The 12,963-nt window shown below is 61.9% G+C and overlaps 1 protein-coding gene across 5 annotated transcripts in view; it reads left to right on the top strand.

The window, feature by feature from the left end:
- The first annotated feature begins 29 nt into the window (after positions 1-29).
- The window catches only part of TNS1 (tensin 1), a 62,264-nt gene continuing 49,330 nt past the window's right edge, over positions 30-12,963 (top strand). For 3 of the 5 annotated variants that reach the window (XM_053947361.1, XM_053947364.1, XM_053947362.1), the window contains exons 1-2: positions 30-80; positions 1,232-1,269. Coding sequence is in view for 1 of the 5 variants with exons in the window: in XM_053947363.1 (XP_053803338.1) it covers positions 8,438-8,464 (27 nt within the window). In the remaining 4 variants the exon portion in view is untranslated. Of the gene's footprint in view, positions 81-1,231; positions 1,270-8,010; positions 8,465-12,963 lie in introns of those variants that run through there. The other 2 variants (XM_053947365.1, XM_053947363.1) reach the window with 2 other exon arrangements.

Consider the following 12,963-nt stretch of genomic DNA (forward strand, 5'->3'; position numbering starts at 1 on the left):
CAAGATGACGAGCTTCAAGAAGGTGAAGGCATGCGGGATCTGCCGGCAGGCCATCACGCGCCAGGGCAGCACCTGCAGAGGTGAGCTGGGGCTGTGGGAACGCGTGTGCACGGGGACACCCCACGGAGGTCAGGACGTTGGGGATGTGTGTGTATGCCTGCATACATGAGGATCTGAATGTGGGAACATGTGCCCGTGCCAATCTGCACACACACGTGAGCCTGTGTGTTAAGAGGGAGAGCTGTGGCTGTGAGAGAGTATGTGCGGTGCCTTTGTGGGTGGGAAGGTGGCTGGGAGGCCAGGGTGGCCCATGGAGACACTGAGGTGTCACACGTGTACGTGGCCGTGTGTCAGCTTCGCGCACATGCAGTGAGTGTGCAGTGGCCACCACGTATGTGCATGTGGGTGGGGGTCTGTGCACACATGTGGGTGCTCACCCCCTGAGCCGTGCTTGCTGCCCATGGCACCCAGTGGGTCACCGGTGGGGCCGCGAGCCCTCGCACGTGTGCGGTGTCGCTGAGCCCCGTGCGAGGGGCAGACAGAGGAAACGGGAACAATGAGGCTTCCTGTGCTGCAGGAAACAGGCCCAAGGGGAACAGGGATTGGGGTGCGGCTGTGGCCATGCTGCGTGGAGACCCTTGTGTCCCCTGGGAATGGGACGTGTGTCTTTGCAGGGCTACTCAGGCAGTGAGTAGTGCCCTGTGTAAGTGTGTGTCCCCAGCAGTGGCAAACAAGCCTGCGCTGCCCCTGAGCACGTGCCCTCCATGGGGAATGGGTGAAAGTGGGCAACAGCAGTGCACGGGGAGGAGGGAGGGAGCACAGGTAATGGCAACACCCCTGTGGTGCTCTCAGTCACGCCAGTGTCCGTGAGAGGCCACATGAGACCTGTGTGTGCATCGTGTCCCTCCACAGTGTTCACCCTGGGCACTGGGGCTTGCACGCACACACACTCACTGGCACGTTGGCACCGTGTGTGGCCCAGAGCCACATTTTGTGTGCCTGCTGCTGTGCCGTGCTGGTGCCAGAATGTGTGCGCACCGATGTGAGGTGTGGACGTCCCTGCACACGTGTGCGCGTCCTGGCAGCCAGTGCCCAGTGCCAAGGTGCTCTGTGCCCTGCAATGTCGGGTGCCCCCCCTTCCTGCCCTGCATGTGGGATGCCTGCAGACTGCCCCCTGGCACTGCTCCCCCTCCTGCCTCCAATAACCCTCTCTCTCCTCTCTCTCCCACAGGCTGCAAGCTCTCCTGCCACACCAAGTGCCAAGCCAAGGTAAGGCCAGTGCCCTGAGCTGTCCCCAACCCTGCCTGCGGGTGCTGGGGACTCAGAGGGAGGATGCTATGGTCCATGCCAGGTGACCCCACTGGATGGGCACCCAAATGGGCTGGTGGCTCTGGGCTGGTCATGGTGGCACTGGTGTCACCACTGGGTGACAGTGCCATCCTGCTGCTTAGTCACTGACAGCATGTGCCTGTCTGTGTATGAGGCTGGGTTTTGGGGCGCAGCCCTTCTCAGAAAGACCAGCAGGTATCTGTGCCCTAGTGCTTGGGGTGGGGTGCCCTTTGCCAGGGTGAGTGCTGCTGCACGTGGGTGCCATGCGCCGTGGCTGAGCGCTGCCAGCTGCGTGCACACAGGCTGAGCAGCTCTGCCGATGCCCAGCCAGGGGCGGATCTTCCTGGCAGGAGACAGTGGAACTGAGGATGCCCAGTGGTGTCTGTCTGTCCAGCTGCTGCACCAGCAGAGGGGGACCCTACAGCAACCCAGGTTCTCCGAGGAGCTGGAGGTGGGCATGGTGCCCATTACTGTGCTGCCAGGGCAGGGGAGGCTTCGTGTTTTTAATCCCTGGGGAGGTGTGTATGCCAGCTATCTCTGGGGCTGGCATCCTGGGCGGGAGGAGGCTGGCATGCCCCAGGCACACAGTGTAGGCTGGGACATGCCTGTTCCTGTGCCCATTGCCTGTGCCCAGCTGGGCAGGGAGGGAGAGGAAAGGGGGGGTGCTGTGTCAGGGGCCGGCACAGGTTGGGCTTTGCAGGGTGCCACGGTATGGGTGGCAGTGCAGGGCAGGGCTGGCAGCAGCCCTGGCACCGAGCCCCGGCTGGGCTCTTGGGGGAAGTGGGGGCCGTGGGGTACCCTGGGCCTTGAGCGAGCTGGGCGAAGGTGACTGGGAGGCTTAGTGGAACTGTGCCAGCCTCAGGACCTTGTGCCGACTCTGGGCCACCCCAGGACCCTGTGTCACCCCGGGCAGCCTGTGCCAAAGATGCCAGGAAGGCTGAGGCCAGAGAAGGTGGCGTTGCCGGGGTGCTGTGGGGAGAGCTGGGAGGGGCGTGCAGTGTGGGGATGCCTGTGGAACGGTGGCAGGGAGCATCTGCCAGTGGTTTCCAGGCAGGAGGGAGTGTCAGGAAGTGTGTGTGTCTGGGTGTGAACCCGGTGGGGATTCTCTGATGTCTGATAGGGGGTTGTACACCAAGAGGGGGGTCATACCAGGCTCCCAACATCTGGATAGGCTGTGCGCATGGGCAGCCCGTGGCTCGCTCTCGCGGCCGGCTGCATTTCATTAGCCTCCATCACCCTTCCCACGCTCGCTGGAAGCTGGAGCCCCCTCGGTGGGGCCAGCTAGCCGAGGGGTTTGCTGCTGGGGGAGCGTGCATGGGGCCAGGGCCAGGGGCCTTCCGCAGAGCTCCTTTGGGCCAGCGCCCAGGGAGGGGCTCCTCCGGTCGGGCAAATGGCCAGCTGACTCACACGCCGGCTTGTTATTGTAGGGTCTCCGGGGAGGGTGCATGTGGGGAGGGGGCTTGGCATGGAGCAAAAATGGCCTCTTGTTTACCTGAAGTCCCTCATGTTTAACCCCTGCACTTCCAGGATACTTTGGTGGGGGAAGATGGACTCACCCCCAAAGTGCTGGCAGCTGCACCCTGCAGTGCTTCCTCTTCCTGCCATGGATATGCTGCCAAGGTCCTGGTGTCCCCTGGCTCTGGTGCCTCCTGGCCCTGGAGTCTGCCTCACCATGCTACTGGCAGTGTTTGCTCTTTGGTCCCCATATTTACCCCCTTGGGACTTGTTCCACCTCTTTGTTCTGCCCCCTAGCATGGCCAGCTCCCAGCCAGCTGCATCCTGGCCCAGCTGGGGGAAAGCCCCCACTTACAAACCTCAAGTGGACCAGGTATAGGGGAGGGGGGAGAGATGGGGGTGTGGGTGGGGTGTAAAGAGTTGTACTCCTGGTACCAGGAGGTACCAGGGTGTGATGGGTGCCAGGGGGTACTGTGGGTGTGATGGGGATAAGGGGAGGGGGGCACTGGAGTGTGTGTGGGGACACCTGGGAGCTTTTGGGGTGCTAGTGAGTTCCCCCTCCATGAGAAGGCAGTGAGCAGGCAGAGCTGTAGCAGGGAGGGCAGGACCTGTGCCCTGGCAGTGACCTGCATCCCTCAAGTTTCCATCCTGCCTGAAAGAAAATGGGGCAACAGTGGTGGAACCCACTGCCCTGTGCTGGCAGTGATGCTGGTGGGACGCCTGGTGCCCATGGGTGGCTGTGGAGGGGCCAGGGCAGCTGCACACTCATCAGCTGGGAAGCACAACACTGTTCCCATGCCCATGTAAGGCCCGTCTTGCGCCCTGTGCCTCTGTTCAGGGATTTTTTTCCTTGCTTAGCAAACCTCCCTCCCTCTCTGTGAGAGGGGTGGTTGGATGGATGGACACTGGTATGTATGTGACACACACAGCTTGCCCCTCCCTCCTTCCCTGCACCAAAACTGCCTACCCGAAGCTGCGGGGGTGTATCTTCCTTTGTAAAGTGGGGAAACTGAGTCACCAAGCCCTGTGTGGGGGCAGCAGGAGGCAGGGAACATGGTGTGGGGTGCAGGACTTCTGTGCCTGCGTTCAGGCGTGGGTGAGCCTGTGTTGTGGGTGGCACGTGCTGGCAGTGGCACAGCCAGGATCAGTGGTGACACTGCTCTCTGACCGAGGACGCTCCGAGCAGTGGGGCCATGCAGGCATGTCCCAAATCAATGGATATCCTAGGAGTGTCTCCATCCCCCGGGATGCCTTTGCTCTGACTGTGGCCAGATTTTGCCATGATGCTGGTTGGAGAGGCTGAGAAAAGACGGGGGACTGTGCTGCTTCCCATAGTGGGAGCTGGCCCTGTGACGGATGGTTTGGCTGGGGGACAGGGAGCGTTGTGGTGTTTGGCTGCCGAATCGGCTGGCGATTGCTGGTGCTTGGTTCTGGGAAATGGCGCCTGTGCCAGCCCCTGGGCTTGGCAAGGCTCCAGCCTGCCCTGCTCGCCCCTGCCACACAGGGGCCCAGCAGTGCGGGGGGAGTGGGGGTGCTGGGCTGTGCCAGGAGGGGAAACTGAGGCACATCACATTGCATGAGGCCAAGGGGTCTAGGGGTTGTTCCCCCAGTGTCTTTTCCTAGAGAGCTGAAAGTGTGCATTGGAGCCATGACGGGCTGCTGGGCCATGTGTCTGTGTGCCTGTGTGTGTGAACATGTGTATGTGTGACTGTGTGTGCTCACAGATGCATGCATGAGTGCATGAGCTGCAGGGAAATGCACGTGTGTGCAAGAACATCTATCTGTGTGCGTGAGCATGCTCGCACACAGGCAGGTGGTCACATGCATGTGCTCCCAGTTCACTGCCACCCACCCCCGCTGGCCTCATGCCAGGCCTGGGTTGTTTTTCAAGTGCCCCCTGTGATGGGACTCCGGGGGGGGCAGGTTTGTCCATCATTAAACCGGGGGCTGGAGCAGGGCCAGGGCCGGGCAGCGAGGCATGTCCCGGCCAGAGCAATCGCTCCCAGTGCCCAGTGCGGCGTTGATGGGCCCTTGGACGGCTGTAGGACCCATGGCAGGGTGTTGTGGTGGGGGTGAGGGGATGTGCCACCCCTCAGCTAGTGGTGGGGATACCCCCTGCTTGTTAAACAAGTCAGAACTAGGAAGGGAAACTGAGGCAAGGAGTGGTTGGACACTTCCAGGAAGGCTTGACTCCTGGTGATTGGCACCCTCCAGCCTTGCCATGGCCAGGGGCCTAGGCAGTGTTGGGAGGTATGGCCAGGCTGTGTATTGCAGGTTCCCGGGGGCTGCAAGGAGGGGACATCCATGTCCCAGCTGTGGTAGACTCTTGTTATGGGACTTGTGGCTGTCTGGTCCCTGCTCTCTGCCCCAGACGCTCTGCTTCCTCCCCGTGCTGTCGAGGGGATGACACTGGTCACAGGGCAACTGCCCATCAGGTCCCTGTCCTGATGGCCCTGTTCAAAGCCACCCCCCCAGTGCTTTGACACAGGTGATTAGCAACACCCCTGGTTTCCACAACAGAGGGGGCAGGGTGGGGGAGGGAAGGAATAGAGCAGGAATATATCCTTGACCCTGCCATGGGCCCAGCTGGGGTGGAGGGATGGGAGGCTGTGGGGCTCAGCCCTGCCCCACTGCTGTGCCAGGTCTTATTTGTGCAGCAGGTCCTGGAGGGGGTTTTAGTTTTTTTTTTTTTTTTTCCTTGCCTCTTTCCTTTTTCCCCTTCTTTACGTCACTGCCCAAATATTCGGCCTCTCAGCTCCGGTGGGGGGCCGGCTCGGCTGCTTGGAGGACTTGGGGCCCTTCTCTGCACCCTCGGGGTGCTGCATAGAGAGGATGGGCAGGGGAGAGGGGATGCTGAGACTGCTCGTGCTTGCTGCACTGGTGAGCACTGGCCAGGACTGGCCTGGGAGGTGTCAGATGAGGCAGCAGGGACCACCAGCCTCCCTCCTTGGCAGCTCCTGGGGCTGCATCCATCTTCCCCAGAGCCCTGTTATGGTGGGAGGAATGGTCCAGGTCTGCCTCATTTCCCACTGATTTTCTTTCTTCGCAGACCAATTTGCATCCCCCATGGCCACTCCTCCTGATATGTGCCCTGGGAAGGATGCTGGGTCCCTGGGAACTCCCAGGACCCTCCAAGAGGTAGCAGAGATTGCAAAACAGCTGAAAGGTCTGGTTCAAGACGGGCTCTACAGACCCTGCATTGGGGCTTATCTCCTGTGTGCTTTAATCTCTGGAGATGAACCGCACCTGGGTGCCTGGTCCCCAGGTCTCCTTTCTTCCACTGACATCTGGGGTAATGATGCTCAAGGGTGTTTGTTTTGGGTCACAGAGGAGCTGTTTCATGTGAGGGGTGGTTTGTCTGGGGGGGCTGGGAGTCACTGGAGCTACTTTGCAGACCGCTGGACTTGCTCCCACTGGCACTTTGACCCTATGGCTCTGGGAGATACTTTGCCAGCTGTAGCTCAAGGATGTTGTCAGGACTTCTCTGTCCTGTGAAAGGGACACGTCATGTCCCCAGGGGACAGTTCCTGTCATTGCCCTGGGACCAGGACAGGGACGTGCTATCAGTGCCCTTCGCTCACCCACTCATTTCCATCCCATTCAGTTGCTGATACTTTCCCATCTGGCCACAGCTCTTCCTCTGCTGATGTTTCTCAGGGCCTGGGAGCCATCCTGTGGCTTCCTCCTGAGGAGTTTGAGCTCTGGGGCCTGTGCAGGGGTCTGTGCTGGAACTGGGCTGGGGTCCATGCTGTGCATTGCTGGTGCAGGATGTTAGTTGCCCCCCCATCCCTGTTGCAGCACTCCTATCTTTTTGGGATGCCTGGTTTTTGTGGGCTCTGGGGATGGTGGGACTTGTTTAGGGGTGTCAGTGGATCCTGGCCATAGGGTTTTGTCCCTAGAGTGGTGGCTGTTAGGGTCTGACCCTGTGCTCTTGGGTGCTGGGGAGGGCAGAAGGGCTGGCTGGTGCTTGCTTGGGAGGGGGATGAGGAGATGCTCTCCAGAGATGTTTGGCTCTGGTGCTTTGTCCTTGGTAGCAGGAACGGTCCACAGTGCCTTTTGGTGCTCCCATCCCATGGCACTGTTGGGTTGCTGTGGGAGCTGAGGCATGGAAGGGCTGGGAAAGATCTCTTTGAACTGGAGTGTATGCCTAGGGGTGATGTCCCTTAGGGGGACTTGGAGGTAGGCAATGGGAAAACCCCTTACCACAGACCCCTCCCTGGTTACTTTAGAAGAGGTGGTGAGGTAGGAGGGGTGTTGGGGTCCTGCACTGCTCCAGCAGAGCCAGTTCCAGCCTTTTGGCTGAGCCCACAGCTTCAGGACGGAAATGCAAACAGGAACGGGGAGGCGTTGGGTGAGAAAATGTCAACAGTGCTGGGCCGGGTGCCTGGCTCACCGCCTCCCTGGCCAGGTCGCCACTCTCTGGGCTGCTGCTGGTGGGCTTCCCCTCTTGGCTGTGGGGTCTCCTGGCACTGAGTACTTGCTTGTTCAGCAGGGCTGGGGCTGGGTTGCCCCAGAGGCAGCAAGGGAGACCAGGGCTCCATCCATCGACATGCAGCCCCCCGAGGAGGAGGAGAAGGAAGGAGGAGGAGGGGAGACAGGAGGAAGGCCAGGGGGATGCTGGGCACACGCCAGGTTTGGGACAGGCAAGCTGGGACTGGCATGACTTTAGGTGCTCAGGGACATACGGGGCTTTTCCAGCATTTTGGCTTTGATTTTTAGTTGAGAGGCAAGCTGATAAATCTTTACATCCTCTCCAACGCTGGGGGTGTGGGACACCCAAGGACCACTAGTTGGGCACTTGGTCCTGCATATGGCAGGGGGGCACCAAGTTGTGCCAGGGGGTGCCAGGCAGGCCCCAAGCAGGGCCCCACACACCGGTCCCTGCCACCCCCCCGCCAAGGGCACAGGGACGCCGGTGGCGTCACGCGGGGCGATAAGGCCCCGACCCCGCTGCACCCCGCCGCCCGCCGCGGCCCCTCGGCACCGGCTGCGAGGGGCTTTCAAGGGGGAGGCGGTGGAGGTGGGGGGGGGGTAATTTTCTTTCTTTGGGGGGGGGGGGGGGGGTCTGCCCACCTGCCGGCGCCCCTACCCCAGGGCCAGCTGCTCGAGTCAGGCTCCCGGTTGCCTTTAAGGGCGTTTTTGGGGGAGGCGAGGGGAGCGGAGCGGGGCCGGACTTGGAGCGCGCCGTGCAGCTGGGGAGAGGGAAGAGGAGAAGAAAGAGGGAGAAGAAGCGAGAGAAGGGAGAGGAGCGGTAGAAAAAGTCGACCGGGACCCCATTCCTCCCCAGGGCCGGGGCCGGCGCCCCGGGCTCCCCAGCCCCCGGCCGCCCGGGGGTGCGGAGGGGAGCGGGGAGCCGGCGGGACCTCCCCGCGCCCCTCCAGCGCTGGGGTCCCGCTTCTGGGGAACGAAACCCTTCGGCTCTCCCCCTCCTTCCCTCCCCTCCCTCCTCCCTCCCTCCTTCCTTCCTTCCTTCTCCAGGCTTGGCCCGGGGAGGGAGGGGGGCTCTGCCTGCAGTCTGCCTTCACTCCTGCCCGCCCGGGCGACGCCGGGCTCCCGCCTGCCCCCCGCGGCCCCTCCGGCCGCCCCCCGCGCCCCCCGGGCCAGGTGAGGCTGCGGTGCCGTCCCTCTCGGATGTAGGCAGGCGAGACCCCGGATGGATTTCGGGAGCGTCATGAACCAGGTACGGGCGGGAGGTGAGGGCACAGGGGTCCCCAGGCCCCCCGGGAGGGGGGGTGCTGGGGGGGGTGTCATCTCTCCAGGGGGCGGGGGCCACGCGTGACATCCGAGCGGTGATGAGGTGGTGCGTGGAGGGGGGGGGTGCTGCCCCCCCGTGTTGGGGGGTCCGCAGCTGTCTGTCACCAGAAGGGGTCTCACCGTGCGGGGGGGGCTTGAAGAGGGCGATGCGGTGCTCGCAGGAAGGAGGACTTGGGCAGGGGGTGAGGGCCGGCTTGCTGCCGGCAGGGACCTGTGAGCGGCTCCGGGGGCCGTTTCCTCCCTGCCCCTCTCCCACCTCGCCAGGGCCGGTGACTCTCAGGGTGCTCCGGAGGGGGGGACACAGGCACTGGGGTTTGCGTCCCCCCCTCGCCTCCCCGAAGTGCGTAGGGACGCGTCCCCGTGGAGCGAGGACTGCGCGGGAAAGCGGGGTCCGCCCCCGACACCCCGCTCCTGCTCCGCGGCCAAGGGGGCGATGCCGGGCTCCTGTCACCCCCGCGGGGAGCACATAGTGGGGGGCTGCCCCTCGGCCGGGACACCCTGGCAGCCTACGGGTTAACCCCCCCCCCCCCCCCTCGGCGGGACTGTCAATGGTTAAACTCCGGGTTAATGAGTGGCGAGGCAGCCCCGGCGGGTGCCAGCCCCCCCGCCGCCCCCCCCCCCGGCCAGGGATCCCCGGCCCCTCGGCGCCGCCGGGCCCGCAGAGGGTTAACTCCGTCAGGGCAGGTCCCAGCGCAGATGTTTTTGGGCTGTGCTGCTGGGAGAGGAAACGACCGAGCGAGGGAGGCATCAGCCCGCTTGCGTTTAAGGGGAAAACAAGGAAAAAAAGAGAAGTGCTCCGTTCCCGGGCGCCTGAGCCCGCTCTGCGCTGGCGTCAGCCCTGGTGCGGGACCGGTGACCCCGGTGTGTGTGCTGGGGGACCTGCAGGGACAGGACAGATGGCAGGGACAGTGGGGTGACAGCGGCTGCACCCTCTGGGTGTTCATGGCACTTGAGTCTGGGCGTTCTGGGGAACAACCAAGCAGGCACTTGTCCTTACAGCATGATGGCACTGGGAAGACAACGTGTGTCCTGTCAGGAGTCTGACGCCACCCCCAGGGAAAATGTATCGGTAGAAAACGAGCCTCCAGCTCTCACCCGCTCTAGCGAAGCCTCTTCCTAGTGATCCTGCTGGCCCCGGGCAGGGTATTGGGCCTTGGAGCTGTGCTCACCCACGTGCCCTGTGGGGTCCTGAGCTTCAGGGGGGTCCATTTGCCCATGCCCTGGGCGACCCTCCTTGCTTTGCCGCTATCTGATTCCTAGCCTTGTGCAGCCCGTCCCCGGGGTATCTGGTCACAGTGCCAGCAGACCCTGATCAGCACTGGAGTTTCCCTGATGGGTTTTAGGACACGAGAGAAAGCAGTCCCACAGCACAGCTCCTGGGTAGGGGGAGTGTATCTTTTTCTTCACTTCTCCCTCCTATTTCCTCATCTCCTCAAAACTACAGACTGGGGGGACACCAGTTTTGGAGGTGCTGCTCAGCATTTCAGGTCCCCTGTAGTTCTTTCAGCTCTGTCCTGCAGGGCGAGGATACAGCACTGTCTCCAGTCTCCATCTGCTTTGGGCCTTTCCTACTCTCCCAAGTAGAGCCCCTGGGCTCAGTAACCGGGGGACTAAGACCCCTCAGGGCAGCCAGGGCTTATCTTGGCACCTTAACCACCCCTCGAGGTGGGTCCCAGACCCATGAGCACTGGCAGATGCCCCTGATGCTGGGAGGCTGCCAAAAGTGTGCAGTGAGGTCTGAGTGCACAGAAAGGGGTTTGCCTGATGTTCCACCAGAGTGGATTGGTGGGAAGGATCCCACACTGGGCTCAGGGTAGGGCACAGACTGCTGACAGGCTGGTGTGATGACCAGTCCCACAGGAGTGTCCGTGCTCCATGTCAGAATCCCTTTGTTGATCAGTTCCATGTGAGAATCCGTGCGCTGGCCAGTCCTGTGTGGGATTCACTGCTCTGACCAATCCTGCATGAGAGTCAGTGCTCTGACCAATCACCTGTCAGAATCCATGGCTTGACCAGTCCTATGGGACAGTCTGGGGAGTGATTCATCCCGTGTAAGAATCCATGTGCTGGCCAGTCCTGTGTGAGAATCCATGCATTTACTAATCTCAGGTGAGAATCCATGCACAGAGCAGCCCCAGATGAGAATCCAGTTGCTGCCCAATCTCATGTAAGAATCCATGCATTGACCAATCCGATGTAAAAACCTGTTCATGGACCAGTCCTGATGAAACCCCCTGCAGCAGTCTGTCCCAGACAGTCCTAGTGTGCCTCTGCTCCCAGCCTATCCCTGGTGCAGAAGCTGTTCCCTGGCCAATCTTGGTGCCTGGTTTGGCTCTGGGGGGTGGGGAGATCCTGGTACTTTTTCTTGGGGAAGTCTGGTGCAGAGCGGGGCAGTGACCCCATGCTCTTCCTTAGGCTGCTTCTGGGGTCCCCACGGGCCTGGGCTGAGGGGTGTCCCCGCATTGGGGTGGCAGCACATGTGTGTGGTGCTGGTGGCAGAGCAGGGCAGAGCAGGGCAGGGCTGGGGCTGTGGGGCCAGAGCCAGGCAAGCGCGTGCTGGCCCGTGGGGCTGGATCCAGACCTGCTGCCTCCAGATGTTGCCTTTTTAGGCACTGGAGCACAGCATATCCCTGCCTGTGGCCGGCCCTGTGCCGAGCCAGTGCCTGTAAGCAAAGTAGGGACAGTCCCTGTCTTGGCCATGTGGAGGCATCTCTGTCCCCCTCCTGACCCCCAAAACCACCCTTCTCCCCCCAGACAGGGTCAGGGATGCTACCTTCTCTCCCTTCCCCTCATCTGCACTTGGCAGCACTGAGGCTGACTGCTGAAACCGCCCCGGAGCCGGGACCTGCCCTTATTTGGGTTGAAACCAGGGCTATTTTGGTGCAGCTGCCTCCACTGCAACTCCTTGAAGCGTCTCTGTACGTTGTTTTTCCTGTCCTGTCCCATACCCCTGTGCCAGGGCTGCTGGCCAGGCCAGCCATGGGCTGCTGGGGACCATCATCCTCCCAGTGTGCTGTGTATCCCAGGGTGTCATGGGGTGCCAGTGGTGGCCCCCATGGCCTCTGTGGATGGAATGGCTGGTGTCCCCTTTGGCATTTCATCCCTGATTTGCAGGGCCGTGTGTACTGGGTAACCTCTGTCCTGGTCCTGCTGCCGCCTTCCTGGCGGGGATGGGCCACAGGGCGGCTCCTCATCAACATACCAGGCGAGAGACAGGAGATAGTGTTTGTCCCAGTTCGGGGGACATCCCTGAGTGGCTCTTTTCCCTGTGGTACTCTCCCTGGTGCCCCCAGCATCTCTTGGGGAATGCAGGGACAGGGTAGACTTGATGGCCTCTGCCCTGGCATGGGTGCTGTCCAGGCATCCAGGCATGGAGAGGATGGCACAGTGACAGTCCCTGACCCAGCTGCAGGGTGGGCTGGGGATGCTTGGAAGGAAGCCTGGGAGCAGTGAGACCTCTGTGCCCCAGCATCAGCCCAGAGTGACTCACCCTGAGCCTCTGGCCAAGCCGCTCCCCTGCCCTTCGGCGCATCTGCCAGTTACCCCCACCTGATAGAACAAGTCCCAAAAGCAGCACCCCTGGATAGTGGTGGGGGCAGAGAGGGGCTGTGGGGTGCACGGGGTGCTGCCTCCTCCCAGGGCCCCCCATGCCAGGGGTCTGGGGTTCTGTGTGGCTGCCCTGTGCCTCACACACCGGGGCTGTGCTGGGCAGGGTGGAGCTGGAGTGGGGGGGGAGCGGGTGTGCATGGAAACATGCCGTCCTCCTGGCGGGGACATGTTGCATAAACAGGAGTTTTGCCAGAACTGCAAAAAATGTGAGGGCAGGAGCAGCCAGCACATGGTGTGGGCAGAGGGTACCTGACCCCTGTGCAGGGCAGAGGGGTGACCAGAGCACAGACACCACGGTCCCTTATTGCCTGGCAGGGGAGAAGGATGCTGCAGCTAGAATGGGGAGCAGGGGTGCTGGAGAGGGAAAAACCTTCCCCAACATCCCCAATTTAGTGATGCCAACCTGTCCCCTAAAAGTGTCTTCTGCTATGAGGTGCCTGATGGCAGCTCACACTTTGCCCGACACTGTGGCTAAGAGAGGGCTCGGTAGGGCTTGGTGGCTGTGGCTGGGCTGGAGGGACTGGTGAGTAGGGGAAAGACTCTGGGAATGGCTGGGGAAATTGCTGTGGCCTGTGGCTGTCCCTGGGATCCCCTTTACTTGAGGCAGGGTCTTGAAGTGAGCAGAGAATTGTGGGGTGCATGGGGAAGTGATTCACAGCCCAGTTGGGATGTAACTGGCACAATGCTGAGATGAACTTGCTTGGGAGGAAGTGGTCCCTCATGGGGTAATGTGGGACCCCAAGAGGTGGGATCACATGGGCTGAGCAGGCATTTATGCTGCCCAAGCATTGTCCTGTGGGACGCCAGTGTGGTCAC

Source organism: Vidua chalybeata, chromosome 7 (genome assembly GCF_026979565.1).
Source record: "Vidua chalybeata isolate OUT-0048 chromosome 7, bVidCha1 merged haplotype, whole genome shotgun sequence".
Lineage (NCBI taxonomy): Eukaryota > Metazoa > Chordata > Aves > Passeriformes > Viduidae > Vidua > Vidua chalybeata.